At 38.5% G+C, this 22486-nt stretch overlaps 1 protein-coding gene across 2 annotated transcripts in view; it reads left to right on the forward strand.

Annotated features, from left to right (window-relative positions):
• The window catches only part of mapk8ip2 (mitogen-activated protein kinase 8 interacting protein 2), a 45965-nt gene continuing 23479 nt past the window's right edge, over positions 1–22486 (forward strand). For both annotated transcript variants that reach the window (XM_066723772.1, XM_066723773.1), the window contains exons 1-2: positions 1–173; positions 14745–14850. In XM_066723772.1, the coding sequence (XP_066579869.1) occupies positions 109–173; positions 14745–14850 (171 nt within the window). In that variant the 5' untranslated portion in view covers positions 1–108. The remainder of the gene's footprint in view (positions 174–14744; positions 14851–22486) is intronic.

The raw sequence follows: 22486 nt of genomic DNA on the forward strand, positions 1-22486 counted from the left end.
TCGCCGATCGCCATCCCTTGATCCCGTTTGCCTGCAACCCTGTCTGACTCTGAATGGGCTGTGCTGTGTGATTATCTGCAGTCACTTTAGAGGCATTTCTGTGAGAAGATGGCGGACAGGGCTGAGATGTTTTCTCTCTCCACCTTCCACTCCCTCTCTCCTCCAGGCTGCAGGTAAGGCTGCGTTAAAGGGGAATCAGGTCTTGGGTGCGATCACATATAAGACAGCCACCCCCGACCGGTTGCTGCAAAGGCCGGCTCTGTGGCGGAGGAGCGGGATGAGCTCAAGTGCCGTTGTGACAGGTCTCATGATATTGGTGCAATGCACGATTCTGACAACCTGCACCGCTTATTTGTGTGGTTTGCATTTGTGTTACTGCTTTTAGCCTATTGCATATCAAATGTGTGGATTTGATCGCTCATATTGTGCTTTGCATGTGTAAAAAAACGCCAATATTCATCGTCCATGTGTAATGGGGATCACACGGCACAAGGACAGCAGTCCATTGATGCTGGGCGTACACAAGGTTACTGGTTTTTTATTTCCTAGTGGGTAACACAGTTGCTTCATAGAGGCCCACGCCCTGCTGGATGCAAACATGATCATCGTGATTTATTTATTTATTTGCAAATCGAAATAGATGGAGATAGCCCAGCACTGACCAATGGGTATTTAGTAGGCACCGGGTAACAATGTGTAGGGATGATTTGTCTTAAATGCCTGCTGGTCCAAGTGGTGAGGACTGAGGCTGGCCATCAGCACGCATCCATCCTTACATATTCACCATTCAAAACTTTGCGCAGTTGCCAGTATCCTTAAACTGCAGATCAGAAAATGTATTGTATTCTGTATTGAATTGAACTTGTTTTTTTGCAAGCTGGTGATAATAACCAATAGAAAATCAAAATGTCAGGGAATCCATTTACATCTGCTCATGTAAGCAAACATGGACGTGTTCAAATAATCAAAATGAAAAAAAGTGTGAGCATCTGTGCTTGTCAACACACAGGCTAAGACTTGTGTGCATTCAATAATATTGGACCTGTATTGCTACTTCTATGACTCTCTCAGAAAGACATTATACAGTTCTGATGTTTTCAGATGTTACCTAACCTAATATTTTCGTAGTCACTGGCTTGCAGCAGTCGTTCTTCTGCGATATTCATTACAGAAACCTGTAGGTTTTGATTTGTGAGAGTGTGTGTGTTTCCCTGATCCATGTGACATTCTGTGTCTGGCAATGAAATCCCTTCGCCCTGGGGGATTCCAGAAAAATGAGTTTTAGCCACATCACAGACTGAAGCACTAGAGCATGTTACATCCCCCCTCAACTTTAAAAAAATCAATTATATAGTAAGCTCTGGTGAAGGAGTACCTCTAAGACCCATATCCTTAAACTGGAAGACATCTTGATTTAAATAACATTGAGGCTGACCTTCGGGCAATGAGGAAACCCAGCCAATCACAACTGTCTGACAGCATCACTCACCCGAGAGATGAATTGGTTGTAGGTGGTGGAAGAAAATAATAATAGAATTATATATGGATTGCAGTAAATTAAGGGGGGAGGAACATACAGTAATGAACACAACAGCAAAGCAATAACAGGTTTCTGTCTGCGGACACACGTCACAGCCCACACAGGATAGATGAGGAAGCTGCTTGAGGTGAGATTTAAGGGTTTCATTTCAGTAACCTTAGGCCTCGTTTTATCTGTGTCTTTAAATAATAATCATTGTTAAACCATTTGGAATAAAGTGGCAGAGATGGAGTGAGATTTGTGCAACACCATTAAATAAAGCCATCAATTCCTAACAAGATCAGCCATCTAAAAACTGAGATATAACCTCCCCTCAAGTGTCCAATGTGCTACAAAAGTGTATATATATGTATGAAACCATACTCATGTATTTAGATTTTTTACTTGCCGTGTCATCTTCTGACTAAACCAACTTTCAGCCCTAAGCTACAGTAAAGTACGTCATTGTTTGATTGCTGTTCAATAAATGATGATGTTACTCTTCACCAAGATGGAATAGAAACTGATTCCTTTTTCTAGTAATGCCATTAATAAACCAACGCTAAGCTTAGTTTTTGAAAGATATATAGTATCAACTCCTCAGTACCACATTACTCTGAAATCAATTCTGTATTTTTTTAAGCATTACACTAATCTAATCTTCAGAGTACCGAGAAGCCAATTGACCAATTTCATGTCATATTTTAGCAAATTGCTTTCTGGCTCAGCAAATTGTCCCTTTGTCCTCTGAAGTCTTATGAAACAGTCCTTGTTAAGTGATCTGTTATCTGTTATCTCTATGTCCATCATGTTAAGTCTGCAAAACACTGTACAACTGTAAACTTCTCTGCATTTTCTTGAAAAACAAGAATGTTGGCCATAGCACCCCAATGGATTTGTGGATTGATCAACTTCTTTTTTCTAAATACTGTTTTATTTAACAATGAACACTGAAAGCACTGTTATTTCTCACCACACATATTTTGTCTATCGCTCCAATCTAGCTCCTGTCAGCATCCTACTTACGCCTACAATGAAGGAATCTGTGTTGTTATGTTTCTAATTTGCCTGTATTGATGATATTGATGTGCTGAATGTGTTCTTTAATCCACCAAGAACAATAAAAAATGCCACCAGAGGTTAGTAAGCCTAACAAAGCACAATAGTAAGATGGCATTTGCAGAGCTATCCATTGTGGAGTTGGCATTTGAACTTGTGGCAATAGGCCTTCAGGGAGGCCGTTTATTATTTTGATTAAAAAAGCAGACTAGTAAGTGACTTTACAACAGTGTGAGGATGGTGAGTACGGGGTTTTAGGGCTGGAGTCAGTACAACAGGGCTGTTGTAAATAACATATATATATATATATATATATAGCATATATTAACTGAGTCCTGCTGGGAGTTTCCTAAACAAGCCACAATGGTATCTTAAACAGGAGACTTCCTCTTTTCAAACTTGATTCAATCAGAACTAAATAAAACAATAAAACAAAATCAGCAACAACAAACATTATTTTAATAGTGGAAATGTAGGAGGATTTGGGAAAGGAGAGTTCGAATTCAGGCTTCGAACAGTAAGCGGTTATTTGAATTTGCTTCAGCACATTTTAAGGTTCTTATCATGTATTCGGACACCTACAAAGTGGACGAAAAGCTTTAGATTAATCTCGGTGCATCAGACTTTACGCTACGCACAGTGTAAAGCGTTGCTGAAATGAAATGGCAATAAACAAATATCTGTCTTCATTCTGAACCGCTTTTGCATGAGCTTAGCATTTTAAGGGTCGTCTGCTGACGGTTACAAAATGTGTTCAGATGAGAGGGCTGGCACGGACTTTGCCGTTAATACAAAATAAATTAAAAATGGAGCAGCTCAGCCTCTCTCTCCTTGAGGAATAACAGGTGATGTGTCACCAAGGTTTCTTCCCCAGTTGGCAGCACAGTACCATGGAAACTCATCCGCAGCCTCTACCCACAGTGGAATTGGGTTTTCTGTCTAAGAACTCACTAATCTATCCCATCTCTATATGACGGAGCTGCTGTGTATCTCTGCACGTGCCCATAAAAAAGGTTTAGAGGAGCTATACATTTCAATTCTCTAATATGGTGTCAAGGCAGTATTGTGGGTGACCTTAGAAAATGGATTCAGATGATTGTGAGGCATCGTTTCTATTGGTTTGGCAGAAGGTACTGCATACATAATGTTAATAACTGGTGAGGGGCAGATGACTCTCTGTGGCCTACTACCAGGGTGCTCTTTAATATTAATGGAGCTGTTTAAATTATATCCTTTGAAGCCAGCTGGCACCTTGACTGTGAGAGTCAGTAATACTAAAAATAAGAAGCTTAAGCAAAATACAAAAATACATGGTTCTAAGCTTTTTTCTCTTATTATATTTATATGAGGTTTATCTGGAGTACCTGAAATAACTCAGGATTCATTTGGTAGATGATCGGCCGATAGTGCTGACGCCAACACAGTTTCGTTTGTTTCAGACTGCAGTAATAATGCTTTTGCGTTTCTTTGTTAACAGGGTTTTTAGTGTCTTGTTCTCAGGCTCACCAGCAGGTATGATAACACATTAAACTGTCAGCATTAAACCAAAGCTGCTGGATATCTATATATCCTGGAATTGAAGTCGAAAACGATGTAAAAAACATCAGTAATGTCAGCTTAGTTCAGGCTTGCCTCTTCAGATTGAAACGCAGGCTTTAATCTAAATGTTCTCTCAGCACAATCTGTTGCACATTAGTGAGTGATTCTAGGTAGAGATGAATAGTTTCCTTCATTAATGTTCCACGTGAGCATATGTTCCCCGCTTGTATAGTAACCCAGACTATGTTTTACAATGTTTTCCCTGTACCAAGTCAGTTCATTTTCATCACTGGGTCGCATTCAGATTTATTCAATGAAAGCAGAAAAACAATTTATTAAATTCTTGAAAATCATCTGTTGTTAGATTAGCATTCATGATAGTGCTGTCTTTTTTTATTTCTTTCTTACGTGTTTATTGTTTTATTCATTGAACTATAGCATACTGTTTTTTTTGGAGGCTCCAGTATTATTAAATTATATGTGATATCTCGCTAGTGGTTCAAGATTGTCTAGCTCGTAATTCATATGATTAGTTTGCTTTGTTTGTTTGAGTTAGCACTGTGTGATATAATCATATATTGTCATTTTAGGTGTTATTTTAACCATTGAACACTGTATGGGGTGTTGATTTGAATTTGTGTTCGCTTACAAATAATAAGACAGTCAGTTTTACAAATTGGTTACAGAAATAACACACATCTTTAACATTTAACACACAGCTTTCATAGGATAGCAGTGCACTTCTGTTATTATATTCTGTTCTGTATCCCTTATGCTGTACACAATAGCGGTGTCTAGTCAAGTTGTGACTCTGAAATAAAAAATGGAAGAGGCCATAATGTGAATGGTACTATTGTGTTTTAACCAATAACGGAGAAACCAAAGCTCTATAATTGACCAGAACTATCTTTGACTGTTAAATACGTCTTAAGGAAATAGTGTTCAAAGAGATCTGAGTCTGTCGCTGGCTGATAAGTTAATTAGAGTGAGATACAAAATAATAAATACAACAGACAGTTGACATTGCAATTTCAAGGATGTGGATGGTAATAACAAAATTAAATTTATCTGGTTATGATCTGAGTGATCGATATTTACTGCAAATGTGTATTAGTTGAATATGTAGTTTGCTACCAGTTTGACTGAGAGTTCAGCAGTTGAACAGGTATCTTGTTTGAAAATAATGGTATATAAATAAGATACTATACACTGGTCTTCAAATGCATTTTTATCTAATATTTTTTATTTTGTAGAGCCGCAATTTCTAGTTAAGTTAATGTGTTGAAAATGGCACCAGCATTAAATCAGCTTTAAGATCATTAAGCTGCTTCACGGTTAATCTAATGAAGGGTCACAGAAAGTCCTCTGAAGACCTATGTATTTTACTGGATTGAATATTGTTATTTAAACTATACTTTTAGTTATCAATTATATATCTTCAAAGTCTGAATACACTGTAAAGATTCCAGTTGATTGAACTTAAGATAGGCTAAATTAAGATATGTGTAAATGTTGGACTACCATTGATTTCTGTTGACTGTAAACTATACTGCTGTTTATCTAAAATATATAAAAGTACTGAAAAGCTTCTTTGACATTCCAAAAAAGAAACAAACTTTCTGTTGCTGACCTCTGTGTGCAAAATCCTGTCCCTAGTTCCTGCAGTAAACACCACATTAGTGAGACCTTAGGGATACTCCTGTAGTAGAGATAATGTTTTGTTTCTAATCACTCTATTGTATTTTAAGCTACACTATAAATAGCTGAGAGGGAATTCTTTTTGAAAACCGGAACAGATTGACTCAGTTTCGCTGGAGGTTATCGTGCAATTAAGATGGCTGTCCTAAGACCCAGATAAATCTGACCTTGCGAGTAGGATGATGCACTTTTTAAAAGCGCCTTTGTTTATTTGACCTTGGTCTCTTTGATGTGTGTGTGTTTATAGATCTGTCATAGAACCCTGACTGCTGAAAACTAAGGGCCGGATTAAATCAAAACTTTGACCCACCCGCTAATAGCAAACTACAAACCTGTACATCATAGCGGATACATTTATGATTAGAAGAAAGTGGCATCTTACTGAAAATGAAGCCGCAACTGAGTACAGTTCTGTAGTTTGCTACTAGCGGGTGGGTCAGACTTTTGATTTAGTCACATCAGGTCTAATCAATGTATTCCCATTTAGAGGTCACTTTACTGAAAAATAGTTTATCATGCAAGCTACATACTTTAAGAAATAAATAATTGTGTTTTTAATGAATGCTTATCAGTAATGAATGTCAGTTACACATATGAATATGAATATAACAGTACAGTTACCACCCCCTGCTGTTACCGGTGGTGTACAATATACATAAACAACACAAGTTGCGTTCATAATGTTACCAATGCTCTGCTGCATTGGTCTTTGCACTTCATTTACTGTAGCTTGTCAAGGAAGTCCCCTGATATTGCCATGTGCTACAGCAAGCAGATGTTCATAGAGACCACAAGAGGACCGCTAAAGCCCTGTCCCCTTGGGTTGAGTTACTCGGGAGCATCTGCTGATTAGTTTTGTTGGGATGGGACAGAGGTGATTGGTCTATCTGTCTGTCTATTTATTTATTTATTTATCTCTCTGTCTCTCTCTCTCTCTGTCTGTCTGTCACACAGCCAGCTGTACAGAACGCAGCAATGTTAGGATCTCAGTATCTGTGCTAGAAGCGCTGCTGGTACATTTCACAGTTTTCTAAGAGCCATTTAATCAGCTCAGCTTGCCATACATAAAACGCACTGACTATGGATTGTGATTGCTATCGGGTTTTTTTTTTTTCACCAGTTAAATGAACCTGTACAAATCACCTTGACTCACGACAGCGCAAGTTCTAAGGAAGTGTAATTCAAGGTAGTTTTCGATAATGAAAGCCAGACGATCCATTTAGTTGAGAGTAATGTGTATAACTGCTTTATTTATTTGAACAGTTATGTAATATAAAACACTCAGCAAAGTAAAAGGCTGTTGATCAACTGGAGTTTGTTATCAGTGCTAATATGTGATTTAAATGAAGAAGAATTATAACTCTATTATGTGAGTTTCCTATATCTTGCCATGATCCACCTCGAAAACATCCTAATGTTTCAATTATCCAAAAATCCAAACTGTTTTCCAGCGCGTGTATTGTGCTTAATATTGACGAACCTTACTGCCAAACACCTGCTTCAAAATGATAAAAGTGACCGAGAAGAACAGAAGCTACTCCCTGCGTTTCTCTCAACGTTTCTCTTAATGCTTTGCACTGCCATGGAAACAAGGATGCTGGCTGAGGTGATTTTCCGTCATGCCGCACAGATCCCTCCCCTGCCTCTGCTCTTCCTGAAATGCGCTTAATGGGATTCACTGGCCTTCAGGTTGAAAACAGCAATGCCCAAGAGACGGACACACTTAGATGAACTGCCTTTTTGTTTGTATGGCATATGCTGATGAGCAGCAAGCTAATGACATGACATGCTTTTTGTAAAGATAAAATGTAAAACACATACGCAGCACACTCCAGGGGAGGACACTGGCTATTAGTTCATAGTAGAGGAATTTGAATTGTGTTTATTTAATGTAATGGCCTAATGTATATATAATTACAACAGAAGTGACTGTCTCTTTTGTATTCCCACTGACCTGTGTTTCTCCCTCCTCCGTTGGCAGTGCCTTACCTGCGCTGTGGTAACTGTATGTTTCTGCGTTGGGTAGACCAAGACTTGTGCTGATCTGGGTCTGTGAAACCAGCCCTTATGTAGTATAGCTGTTTATGCATGGCTGTAATGTTTAACACAGGAGAGCTAAAGATTGATTTGTCAGAGACCACTTGAAAATTGAATTTAATGGCAGGTTATCTTTTAATTTCATCAAGTCAGTGCACTTGTTGCTCTTGCTGTAACTGTACCACAGCTCTCGCAGTCACGTTTTTAACTTAATACCTGTATTCATGCTATTACATTAGATTCAGCTGCAATTTGTTGACAATTGGCAATTATTGGAATCCTCATTAAAGCCCTTTAAGGACTCGGGAGATCAGACCTGGAGATCAGTGGGAAGGTGTTTTGAGACTTTTGTTTTCCAAGACTTTACAGGAGGGCATTCAAACACAGATATGGCATATTGTAAACGTAATAAACTGTATAACTGTAACTAAAATATAATATACTGCATTGAGTTTCTGTTATACCATAGATCTACAGTGTTTTAAATATAAATAATAATTGTAAAAAAATTATATAAATGTTACCATGTAAGCAATGTATTAATATATTATATAGTTTTCTGTTTCTGGAGAGTGACATATATTATTTATATTATTTATTACATTCACCCACTTTCCTGAACTCCTGAAGTTAAAACAGATCCAGGTACTGTAATATTGATTAAAAACAGCCCTATTATTTCTATTCAGTGACATTGTGTACTTAACTACATTACATATACATAGACTAATCATTCTTTTGAAATGAAGTTGTATCTGTCAACTGTTGCCATTGTCCATACCTAACTTTGAGACAGATATCTTTAGTAAGCACATTCAAAGAAACCCTGACGCTGACTGTTATATGCCACCATGCCTTTTGAGGAAATGCTTATTAATACCAACTGCAAAGAAGCAAAATCCTATGCTTTACAGTAATTGTCCAATAAACTTTAGGTTCCAAAATATAATGTTTCATTATTTTTGATTTGCTGTCTGCACACAATAAATCAAGTGAAAATGACATAACATAAAATATTTGTTTAATAGCACAAAGGAGCAGATATTAGTCCTTTTTCCAGCCCATTTCCCATTTTTAATAACATGCATGTGACTTGATATTGTTGATATTTGTGTTTTTGTTTTTTAGTATTTTTACTATTATTTTAACTACAGTAATAGTGCTTGTATTTATGTCCCTTTCTCAGTGAATTGCCACCCCTTACACCTGACTTAATAATTCCTTTCTGTGTGCTTATTGAGACAGTAGTTACATATAGATGACGGGGTGTTATTGTAATATTAAAAGAGACTAAATAAAAACATCCACCAACCTGTCAATTGATAGCAGACTCAGTGCAGTGCCTCAAGCCTTGAGTTTTTAATATTTGATCGGCTGAAGACAGTGTTAATTGAATCCTGATCTAAATTGATTGTTCAGAGAAGAGTAATGCTGTATTTATGGTCTGTACTTAGAGTATGTTTCTGCAGTTCTGTATTTTGTCTTGGTTTGTTGTGCCCCAGCTCCCTCAACTATCCTCCCACCTGTAGTTGTGATTGTCTGTTCAGTAGAACCCATGGTTTGAAGAACATTATAAAGGGATATTCATGGATTGTGCAGTATATTTGGAGCAATCTCTTTGAACATCCGTTGGGTTTAATTGCAAGGACTTTTGCAAGTTGTCCCTCGATTAAAAATGGGCACAAAGTCTGTTGCCTATAAACGGTAATGGCTCCTTGTCTTCCTGTCCAAGATGGGAAAGGAATGGGGTAAAATTGAGCCAAACTTTCATTCTGGAACTTCACATTGCAGGCCAAAAAGTGTTCATTGTGGTATGTGGACAGAATGTTTGCCTGGGTACTTATGTAACATGCTGCATTCACAGAAACATCAAAAAAGCAATGGCACAGAAATTGTTTGTGGCTGCATTACCACACCATGACACTGAGTTTGAATAGCCTTTGTTACACATTTAGAGGGAAGTTCTCATCAATTCAGTAAACACACTTTGATATTTCAGCATCTCATATGTGTTTCTTTTCCATCTCTGAATTACAGTACACGTACGATTGACAGAGCAGCAGTGTGCAACTTTATCAATAGTGGCAGATGTGGGACATATCTGTTGTGACCTGCTATACTTACAGGCTGAAGGCATCTTTCCACTAATTGGGAAAGAACTATGGCTCTTGTCAGGTTGCAAGCTCGCTGTTGCAGCACTTTTATATTTAACTTTGCCATTGAATAAATTTAGCTCCACGTGTATAAGCTTTGACATCCTTAGCATGTGACCAGCCCACGAAGGAAGTGGAGATATCCAGGCTCTTGCGACTTGAATAGCATTTCAGTGGCAAAACAATCCATCACAGAGTGTCATATTTTTCTTTCACAAATATTGGGCAAAGTGAAAGAAACTCATTGGGAAATAATAACACAGGTTGAGACAAACCATGTCCATACAATGCATTTCAAATCAGCCCAACTACATCAAAATCTTACAAGTTTTGAGTAGGTTGTGTCCCTTTTTGTAATGTAAAGCCACACCCAGTAAATGTCAATGAAAATATTGAAAGTAAAATAAACTGCGGATGTACTTGCTGTGCATTTGGATTTGTTGGCCTCCGATTTTTACTTCACGTGAGTTCACTGAACTGGAACAACAGTGTTATCGATCAATCGCAATAGGACATGAGCTAATATAGAGAAGTTACATTAATTATGAATACTTTTCAAATGCCAAGAATGCAAGCCATCCAATTTCTAGTTATAAAGACATGCGAAGTTTAACACATCAACGTGGAGTTACAAATGGAATATTAGTGTAAGAAGATTCCAGAACCGAGAAAACATTTTTAAACAGGTTGCAATATTCTAGGAGTTCAGTGTCATATTATAGACACTGTGGTAATAAGACTGTTGAGAGCTGTGATGGGCTGAAAGGCCTGACCTAGTGTTAGACTTAGATCTTTGAATAACTGATGAAGAAATGCTTAGTTTATAAACTATAGTTTATTACGTTTGTCAGTTTTGAGGTCAATGAAATGGTATTGTCTGAGATGAGCAGTGGACTATAAATGGCTCCTGGTAATGTCCCCCCTTGTTTGTTGATCATCTGATTAGCTAGTTCCTTGCTCAATCTAAAATAAATGAAAACTAAAAAAGGATTGTATCTAGCGCCATGGTTTATATTCTACACACTTAGATAAGTTAGTGCAAAATGTCAAAACAGAACTCCGAAGCAGTTTCCTCCTTGAGAGAGCGACTGTTTACTCTGGATCCTGCCTGGAGCTCTGAATTAATAGGATGTGGAGGTGGGTGGGTGTAAAGATGCTTTTACATGCCAGCAAGTTTCAGGCAGTTTCCATGTCAGAGGATTAGGGCAAAAACCCCTTGTCCCGGGCATTAGTCATTACACACATGCCATCTCTCATTTATTCACCCGTGCTCATGCGTTGCCAGTCGCAGTATTAAAAGCCTGCAAGAAAAAGCATTACCGAAACATTTATGCTTGCGTTTGGGTTTCATGGAGATATTAACTAGTTCCATGGTGCTGCATGATCAGTCTTGGATGACGTTATCATAGCAGTGCATTTACATTGGGCTAGCAAAATGCACATCCTTTTTACATAATGAGAAAGTTGATTTTATTTTTATTTCTTATTATTTTTAATTGCCACCGATTAGTTTTTAATATACATCCATGCATATGCCATGAGTAAATCTTGTTGATACAGATAATTTCTATACTAATATAAAAATCTGGAATATTCTGGGCCTCCTCTGACAATTTGTTTTTTGTTTTTTCTTCATTTCCCTCAATGTTCTCCCTTTGTGTTCTTGTAACAGATGTGTAGGTCTGTACCACAATTGCAGTTTAGCTAAGCAGTTCTCATTTGTCCTTCTGGTTCGAATCACTTTATCTACTGCCAAGAATTTGTTGAGGGTTTTTTTGTACTATGCTTGGAAGATTTTAAAAGTTAGATTAAACTACTGTGTGATTTTTCAACATCATCATAATTATCATCATAATAATAATAATTTAAGCAAAATGCAATGCTCTTCCTTTAAGTGCTTGAAGGTGTTGCATACCCTTTCAGAGAGTTAAAGTCTCTTGCAGGTACTTACATAAAACTAAAATGGAACAATCCATTTAAAAGGTTCATTGGTCACGCTTATTCACTTACCCAAGTGTGAGCTGTGGAAAAATTAAAACACAGAAGTAGAGGTTTATCAATATTAAATTCAGAGGAAAGGGCATTATCATTTTGTCGCTGAAATGATTTATTCATACTAAATGGAATGGGTTATGCTTCATAGGAAAATGTGGTCTAGTCAGAAACATGGGCAGTGAGAATATTAGATGCCATGAACCTTGGCATGACTTAACCACACCATTCCCTGTCTGTGATAGTATTGTTGTAAATAGGATTATGTAAGGGTGATTGTCTCCTGCTGCACGGGTTATTATAATGGATTGTGTGCTATAGCGAGGATTATAGATTGGCTACCACACTTATCTGTTATCCACTATGGCTTTGTGGGAGGTTAAGCTAGCAAGTGACTAGGTTTATTGTGCCATATTTTGCACCAAAATGGAGGCTTTGGAAAGGGTTAAACGCAGAGTGCGATTTTGCAATCGGTTCTGAGAGACACATAGTGTAACTGTCATGCTTACACATTATACATGACCAAATGGTCTAATAATGAAACAAGATGAAATACTGCTTTAATCCATTCGTCACATAGTTTAATTTTCTTTCACAAGCTTTCTCACCTCCCATTCAAATCAGCATCTGAAAAGATACACGTCATGTATTTATAATATAAGAAAAGGGAGGAGACTGGCATAGAAATTTTGCAAAGTGACTATTATTATCAATATTTATTTTTAAGTTTTCAGTTTTCACGAGAAATATTTTCAAAGCATTAAAAACGTGCAGTAAATAATATCAATGCAAAATGCAATAAGCGTACATCTTAGTACAATTTAATTAACAAGTGCAAATATATCAGAGTTCTGTCCCTGTATGTGCTGAGGGGTGGGGTATGATCTGTAGAAAGTTCCTGCTTAGAAGACGTGGAATAGGGAAGCAAATTATAATCACACCGTAAGCTGAAACCCTTTAGGCAAGAAAATGTAGCAAGACCCTCTGCACAACTCACATGTTCCACTGTGTTTTCTCACATACAGCCTTTTCTGGGTATTTTTAGTTGCCTGTCAAGAAACAATCTATAAAGACAAATAGCAGGCAAGCCTTAAGGGACAAATAACTAGAAATAAATTAAACAGCAATAAATGTGAATTCTACAAACCACATATTTAGGAATAGGTCTATCTCTCTCTCTCTCTCTCTCTCTCTCTCTCTCTCTCTCTATATATATATATATATATATATATATATACACACGTGATATATATAAAAATACATAATTCTTCTCCACCATAGCACTTGCATGTTCAGCACTCTCATTAAATAGACACATGTGAATGAATTATGAAGCACAATGATGGTCAGAAGTCTTGAATGACATGTTTACACAACATGCAAGTTTTATATAAAATGTACCATTTAGCCTTCAGTTCCACAGGCAAGAAACTAATTGGAAAACAGATTCCAAGAGATTGTACTGTGGTAGAATGAACAAAAATAATGAGCACACATTATGCAAATCTGTTAAACTCTGCTTGTTAAAGATTTTTTGGGGGGAGGGGTTATTCTCTAGGGAATGCTGGAAATATATGGATTTACCTGTTTCAAAGGACTCTTAATATTGCTGAAAATATATTATTATACATATATTACCCAGTCAGCACAGTGTTGTTAATGCTCTCTGATAGTCACACAGTCACGCCGTAAGCATATTTCATAGGCCCATCTCTTAAAGTTCAGCAGGAGAGCAACACCAGTCTCACGCCTGACTCCCGCCTTCTCAAGCATAAGTATTTGGCAACACACACTCTTTCCCAGCATTCATTGCTTTGCCTCCCTCCTCCACCCCAAACACCGCCTTTGCAGCAGCTCCTTGTCTTATTCCACCTAGTGGGGGGGTTATGATTTGCAGTGGATATACAGTATATTATATTTATATTATTTTCTTTGCCACACACTTGAATGTCTAAGCTTGTTTAATTATTTATTCAGTGTCTCAGAAAATAGTGCCACTAATGAAGCCATATCCTCTCTGTAGCCGAGCAGAGAGAGTCAGGGATCAAGACGGGTAGAAAACAGACAAGCAAAGCCTTTACACTGAGGCTGAGCTTGTCAAAAACAACTGTTTGTCTGCTGTAAGGCTGTCGGCACCTTAGTCAGACTCACCCTGCCATACACTTCATACACGTAGACAGTAGTGTGTGAGCAACTGTCCAGTCCCTAAAACCTGCAATGCAGTATTTGCAGTGTGAATGATAGAGCAAGTAACAATTCAGTGGCTACCAATTGAAAACCTATAAAACCAACCTTTTATTATTATTATTATTATTATTATTATTATTATTATTATTATTATTATTTTATTAGCAGTAAATACACATGACCCTAAGCACTAAAACATTATTCTATTTAAGCGTGAATAGGCACCACAACACCACAACACAGCACCTTAACACCAAACAGGGCTTATTTTCGGAACAAACAGTTCTTCACGTTGACTAAACGTGAGACTCATACAGGGACTGACAGTGCCCTGAAAGTGATACCTCGGTCGCTTGTATTTAGTTGAATACAGTGGTTGCATAAAATGTGCGGGTTGAAATGTCCTTGAGGTAATGTCATATCTTTTTAAATGAACAGCCCGATTTAAAGCTGTTATATTTGTGCATCTTTTGTGTACTCAATCCTGGCTTGAATAAGAAAAGCAATTCCTTTCGGAAGGGAAAGAAAGGGTCTCTGAATGAGTCTGCTCTCTCTCCTAGGCCAGCCCACGACATCAGTCTGGAGGAATTCGATGATGAGGACTTGTCAGAAATTACAGATGATTGCGGGATTGGACTAAACTATGACTCAGACCCATACGAGAAGGTAAGAGACCCTCCCTACTGCATCTGCTGATGATTCCATTGACGAAATCAGTCGAATGACCGGTTACTGTTAACGGCACTCACTGAATCTTATCAATGTGATTCCCCATCCAGCTTGAAGACAATAGTGTGTCATAGATGAGCGGTCAGAATACAGTCCTTGTTCTGAAACTGAATGACGTGCACGGAAAGCCAACGCAGTGAAGGACACCTGCTGTCAGCTCTCATCCGTCTCTCTGGCGAAAGAGAAATGATGGACAGTGACTCCCATCCCATTCCAAATAGTCACGTTGAATAGCACCAGAATACGTGTAACATCAGGAAATAGACTGAGAGGAGAAAGAGTACAGAGAATTGTGTTTCGCTGTTCAAACTATTTCACACTTCGTCGAACAGTTCATTTTTTTCAGCTCTGTAATCAAGCAGAGCAGCCATGAGGGCTTGATTGGGCTTTCAGAGACACAACCTCCTGGAAGGGATGGTAGGGAGTGTATTGCTTTTGTGAGCAGACTGAGTCCACTCTCACAGAGGGTATCAATCAGAGTCTGACTGTGCCTGGCTATTCTGTTATATAAGCGGCTCAGTGGGTTATTTTTGTGGTCACATTTTGTCCAACTTCCCTTGCATGCTCAGCTTTACCATTTCTATGTGGTTAAGAAAATCATTTGAAACTGGATTTTTAGTGTGAAAGCTATACTAATCAGGTGTACAGGGTTCAATCTAAATTAAATCTGCTGTAAACATGGTAGATTGCCTATTGGTGTCTCTGTCATTCACATTTTCGAAGATGTTGCTATTCCCCCTCGGACATTAGTGCTGTCTGTAACGCACCAGGACACGGTTCATACGGTAAGTCTGCGTTCTTCTCCTGCCGTCAACAGCGCACGCTGTTCATTCAGAGCAGGAAATTCTCAGCACTTGCGCTCCCTGTCTTTGCGATGTAAATGTTTTATTACCATGGCGTGGTGCCATGTCTGCAGTGGAGGATTTGTGACCCACAGGAGTTGCTGCTATGCAGAGCTTAGGTTAGCAACCGAGCGCAGCTATGTTTCTGGAGATGAGGCAGGGAAAAGACAGACATATCTCATTGCATTATGCTTGATAAACATTGGAGGAGCTATTTTTAGATCGGAGACCACGGGGCTGCATCTGTGGGCTGATTGAATTAATAAGGCCGTTCCCCTGCGCTGTGGAGGACATCTCTGTGTCCTGAGGAATTTTTTAAATAAAAAAACAAAAACAAAAACACTCACGATGGCAAAGACCTGGGGAGTTGCACGAGTCAAGGGCACACTGCGTCAAACAGCGCCCGACTCCCTGTATCATGAACATTGCAGGCTGTTTCCTTCTGCAGATAGGCAGGACAGGAAAAAATCCCAGGCAAGCTAAATGCAAATGTTTCTTTTTTATTGAGAACCTCCTTTAGGGCTTATTGAGCTTCTCCTGGCTTCCTCGCTAACAATAAACGACAGCAGATAAACTGAAGAATGCCAGGAGCATGCATCTAATTTCACAAGAATTTAGGAATCAGCATTATAAGATAAAACTGGACCTTGCTAGAAACATAATCATTTCTAATAGGTTATTCCAGCTGAATGTGGTTTCACTTCCTCGCAAGACGATGTAACTGGGGCTGACCAAACCCAGGAAGATATCCCGCTATATCCTGTGAGTTTCTAGTACATCCAAGCCAAGTCGTGGTTGTGTCCGTGCCTTGGCTTGGATCAGCAGTTTGGTTGCAAGCCAGGGACGGAGGATGCTGCTGAAGTGAAGAGCAGTGATTGTAGCCGGCCGTGTGGAGTGCAAAACAGATACGAGGTGACATCATTCCCTTGAAGGAAGATACAAGCGCCACTGTACTGTGCTGGTGCTGAGCTGTGCTGGAGTGGTAAAATATGTGCCGTGTCATAGGCATACAGGGGGCAACAATATCTTACTATAAATGGCACCACCAGACACTGCTGATATGAAGCTGATCGCTGGCACTAGCCGAAGTACTGGATTTGGTACAGGAGTAGAGATACATATCATCACGTGTCCACTCCACATGTGAGCTGTAGGATACAATGATTTGCAGCAAATGTTGTTATTAGTGATGATAGACGTGTTTACTCTGACATGCCAGGGAAAAAAAACAGACAGATGCAATCAACTTGTAAGAGCTAGTACCAGAGCACATGCTCACAGGGATGTGGCTTCATGTTTCATCGGGGTTTTGAATCCCAGCCAACAAAGATGAACCTCTGATGCTTTCCTTTCCTTTTGGATTAGTCTCCAGAGACACTAAACAGGACAGATCCCTCTTTGTGTCCCATGGGTAGGAAATAACAGTGAATGACTAACCTATCTCCTAACATGGTCATATGTGTTTTTGTTCAACACGGTCACGTATAATTCTGCTGTGGTGGAAATAAAAGCGCATAATGCTCAAGTTAATCTAGCCCAGTGCTTAACCTACATATAAATGTAAATGCTATGGTTTACGCAAGTGTGAATGATCTTTTAATGCCAATTTACAAAACTGATGATGATGCTTTAATGTGTGGGTGTTGATATGTAATGCACTCATATGCTGTAGCCAACACTGAAAAATGTTTTCAAACATGTTTGCGTGTTTGTATGTAAATGATGGGGTGAGTGTTTGCAATCTGCCATCACGACAAGGAAAGAAATGGTACATGGCAGAAAGTTTGGATTGGACAGTTCAGCTTCAATTCAGCTGCATATGTTCAAGTGTTTGGTTTGAAGCGTTTCCCTTCCGAAACATGTACATCGAGTCCAGGCTGACGTGGTTTTCAGAAATAACGTTACAGTGTCGCCCACATTACAATGTAGATAGAATAAATATAATACAACTTCTTGCTGCAAAACACACACAAAGCTGCATATAACTCTGGAGTCCACAGAAATGGAAGTTCCCTTTAACTTAATCCCTCTAACTGCTGTGTGTTATAGATATATGGCTGGTAATGACAAAAAATAAGAAGAGAACAAAGTATCATGCTGAACTGTAGCAGTACCAATGCGTTCATGCTGAAATATTAAAGATTGCTCTGAAAAACACGTCAGAATAGAATGAGAAAATTGTTTGCTTTTCGAACTCAACAAATCCTGCTGAGCTATTGTGAAGAAGACCGTAATCGAAGCATTGTATGGAAAACCTCTGTGGTGCCCTTTGATTTTTATGAGGTGTATGTCACAAACATCCTGATTTTCAGCAAACTGTGTTGAAGCTCATGTGTGTTCTGCTGTGGTGGAGCCAGTCAATTTAATTACTTGAAGAGGAGCAGCAAAATAAAAAAGTGGGTGTAGTCCTGGAGCTGTACTGGAGGTTTGGTAATTACAGGAAGAAAAGGAAGACCCAAAATGCATTTCTGTTCCTTTGAATGTAGTTTAAAACAGAATGCATGGCTGGGTAAAGATGCCCTCAGCTTCTTCATGTTAACTTGTAATAATGAATAAGATATTAGTCACTGCTTTGTTGAAGTGCTATTCTTAAAAACACATTTGCTGATATGCTCTGGTGATTTGCCAACATGGCATTTGATGTCTTTCTTTACACCTGCCTGCATGCAACATGTGGTCATTTTATTAGGCCAGTTCATTTGTTGAATGAAAAGGACCATATTATTACACTGTGCAAATGTTTTGTTTCCACATAAAGCTGAGATGCCGAGAAAGGTTTGGAAATAAAGTTAGTAACATCCTAAAATGTCCTTTAGAGATGAAAGCAAGGTTCCAGTTTTAATATAATTTACATTATCTTGGAAGGACTAGTTTTCTTTGCTTGGGAATCATTTTAAATTATGTTGTTTTTTTTTTTTTCAGTATTCACAGCTTTGAGAACTGTGGGATATTTTTATTCTCTGTTAGCCTTACATCAGTGGCTTTTCAAAGCTGGATCTGTAAAATTCCCATTCGTCATGTTCTTAATCCTTGCACCTCCTCAAAGATTGGAGACATTTTCTGCCGCATATCTCCGCTAAGCTGCTTACGTAGTTTGCAACCCTCAATCATCAACCATAATGCCAAAATGAAGAGCTTTTTCAAAAGAGCAAAATAATAATAAAAATAATATATAAAACACAGTTTGATTTGAATATAATAATGGCATATATAATTAATAATTTGTATGTGCATTTCTGTGAAAACATAAGCACCTTTATGCAAGTTATTAGTATAACATTTACTAAGTGATTAATAAATACTCAGATATCACATATGACTTTTTGCATCGCATCTATATCCTGCAATATATTTCTTCTCATGAGAAGGTCTTGTAAGCATGTGCAGTACAATCTGCATCTCAGTAGTGGGCAGCTGTGGTCCTGGAGAGCAATGGGGTCTTTTGTTTAAACACAGTCCTTAATTAGATAATGAATGGAATCACTGGGCTTAATTGGCCAGGATTTCCATTTGTTTCTGACATTAAGGAGGTTGTGATTTAGAGATATTTCTAAAACATGCAGCACTGTGGCTCTTTAAAAACAGGACTTGACTATTCCAGATCCAGGTGCATGTTATTGCAGGCCAACAATCTTCTTAACGTTTAGCTCTGAGAGTTTTAAATGGGTACAATGGGAAACCGTATTATTATCGGACAATTGCTTGTCAATGAAGAAAGAAAGCAGCTAACGTTTCTGTTTATCTGGGATCTATTTGAACAGAGACAGATGCAGCATCTTATTTTCTTGCAGGAGCAGAAGGGGAATATTATGTGATTAAAAAAGAGTGAGGTGTTTAATGAAACTAGAAACTAGAATATATTTATAACATTTACAGCTTTATTGCCCTTTCATATGAACTAAAATACTTCAGTGTAGTCTTTTTGGTCTTTGAGGCGAGTTGCACAAAAAAATTAGAAAAGCACCGAACAAGGAGGAAGGCAGATAAAAAATTATGATATATCTCTGCATATAGGATAGGACCATTAACTGATATGTTGCTGATGTCTGGGCTTATTTAAATGAACTAGACCCTTTATCTTCTGTGTCAGCACTTCCCATTGTTTTTTTTTTTTGTAGTTTGTGCGCTTGTCTCAGTTGCATTAAAGAAATGTACTGTGCAGGAGGTGGATTTCCTGCTGGCTGTGCAATACAGAATCCATTAGCATACCTGGCGAGGGGTCATAATTTTTTTCAAATAACTCCTTGTTTCTTGGGAAGACAGCCAAAATGTGTGTTATGAATGCCCACTTTTCCAGTGCAGATATTAATAGTAAGGAGCAGAAGGAGAGGGTGATGAAGCTGTTTTGGATTTGTTCTGTTGTGGTTTTTGCACATCTCTGCGAGTCTCCGCCCAGTGCAGTAAGGGTAGGAGGCTTTGTGTTCGGTTCACCCTTCTCTCTCACCGAGTTTAGGATTCTACAGTGAGCGATTTACTGCAGTCATGAATTATTCAATAACACAGCCATGCATTAAAAAAGTGAGGCAGTTAGAGCTCTGTTCAATACAGACTTTAAATGAAAATTTCCCAGAGACAACTGGATGTGAGTTCGGGGTCTGTATGGTGGAATTGGCTGTGAAATAGGTTTACAAACAAAAACCATTCTCAAGGATCCAGTGTTAAAGTAATAAACCGTGATAAACCATAAAGCCTGGACTAATGTGTTTGAAGGACAGGGGTGGCCATATTGTATCACCAAATCTGTCCAAAATATATTATTAATCTCCGTGTTAATTTGTGTGGTATATCAGTTCTAAAATGAATGTGAATTATTTGGATTCATATATAATAGTAAAGTACAATATTTCCCTGCCTCTGCCTTATCTTGTCCTGACTGCTTGTCTGACTACCTGCACATGCTTTTCATCCTGTGCTTCACTGCAGAGGTGCCCCGTATGACATGAGAACGTGGTTGCCATGATCGTGGTACTCTTGATATTGTCGTGGTTATTTTACAGGAGCAAATTCATTAACTCAGGCTGAAATAGACTTAACTTGGCAACCCACCTCTGGAAGCTGAACCATGCATGACAGACAAGAGAGAAATCCATTGCAGAGTTAAAATTAAAGTAATCCCTTCTTCAAGTAAGAAAGAAACTCCGTGCTAGCTAAATTAAATGGTAAGGATTTTGTTTGTTGATAATATAAATTCTGGTTTAAATAGAATTAGTACTGGTAATAGTAGTAACTCATATTTTTTACAAGAGAACTATCCAATCTAGCCAAAACCATTGGCCACCCCACAATAAATCTACATCCCATCCCGTAATACACATGTAAGGAGTGAAGGGGATTTCGTTTTTTAATAATAATATAATATATAATATATAATAATATAATAATATATATATATATATATATATATATATATATATATATATATATATATATATATATATATGTATGTGCATTAATGTTATGTTGGTCATTGAATCATTGAAAGGCTGGGAGGGCATTTTGCATTTTTATTATAATTGATTGCCAAACGACGAAAACATTGATTAATGCACAGGTTACAGAAACCATGACCTCATGCCATGGAAAATGATAAAGTGGGCCGGAAATAAGCACATTACCTCATGTCAGAGTCACTTAAACTAAGAGAGGTCACAGGTTTCAGATGACTTAAAGGCTCTTCAGAAAAGGATTTGGTGGAAGATGGGCAGAACAGGAGAAAGATAAGAGAGACAATAAGGCAGCATCTTAAAATACCCACTGAATGCAAGAAAACAATGCAGGTCATTCAAGCACAGAAGTTAGACACACGGCTGCTAAGTAAAAATACTGTTTTATTTGGTATAGTATTTTACATTTTTAAAAAAATGAACCAAATTGTAATACTTTTGATAAAAAATGTAAATCCATTTGTAAAAACCATTAAAATCCCAATATAAATCATAACAGAACTTAAAACAAAACAAAGTGACAAGTGTATAAAGCAATAATTATACAAAAAGTGCAAAAAAAAGTGAATACTCAACTAATCTTAATCTTAATGACAACAATCTGGTGCAGTGAAAATGAAAAAGATAAAAGGATTAAAAGCACATGGACTCGGGCTCCAGCAGGGGGAGTATCCGTCCCCGGAGGTGGGATACCATCATGGGATTCTGAGCTGCCCCAGATCATGGATGTTCCAGTTCTTAAAGGCTTCATCCTTACCCCTCTGATGGATCTCCAGATTGACATGGTCTTTCATCAGGTTCATGCCCCTCCGTGCGATGGTCATTGGATCCAGCTCCTGCTTATTGGACAAGCAGATGTTCCATCCCTCCAACAGGGCCTGTTTCACCGCGCAGACGGTAAAGGATCTGCTGGGCAGTCGTCCGCACAGGAATGGCGAACCTGTGGAGGAACGGAAAAAACAAGAACCAGACCCTGCACACGGAGGGGCATTCCTTAAAAATGTGAGCCTCTGTCTCCTTTCTCAGGCAGTCCTCAGGGGCAGATGTCCACCTGGGTTAAACCCCTTCTATACAAGAACACTCGAATGGGGAGACACCGACATCTTTCTGCGTATTTGTGAGGCAAATGTGCGGAGTGTTAGCCCAGATATTCCAGCAGGTTTCGGGAGGAAAATCTCCTATTCTGCTGGTCTCCTGGGTAGATCTCATCTGATTACAGATGGTCTTGTAGTCCCAGGAGACCAGCAAGGCTTTGTGGAGGCCTACTTCCAGTGCAAAGGCTCGAAG

The sequence above is a fragment of the Amia ocellicauda genome, chromosome 15, assembly GCF_036373705.1.
Source record: "Amia ocellicauda isolate fAmiCal2 chromosome 15, fAmiCal2.hap1, whole genome shotgun sequence".
NCBI classification, from domain to species: domain Eukaryota; kingdom Metazoa; phylum Chordata; class Actinopteri; order Amiiformes; family Amiidae; genus Amia; species Amia ocellicauda.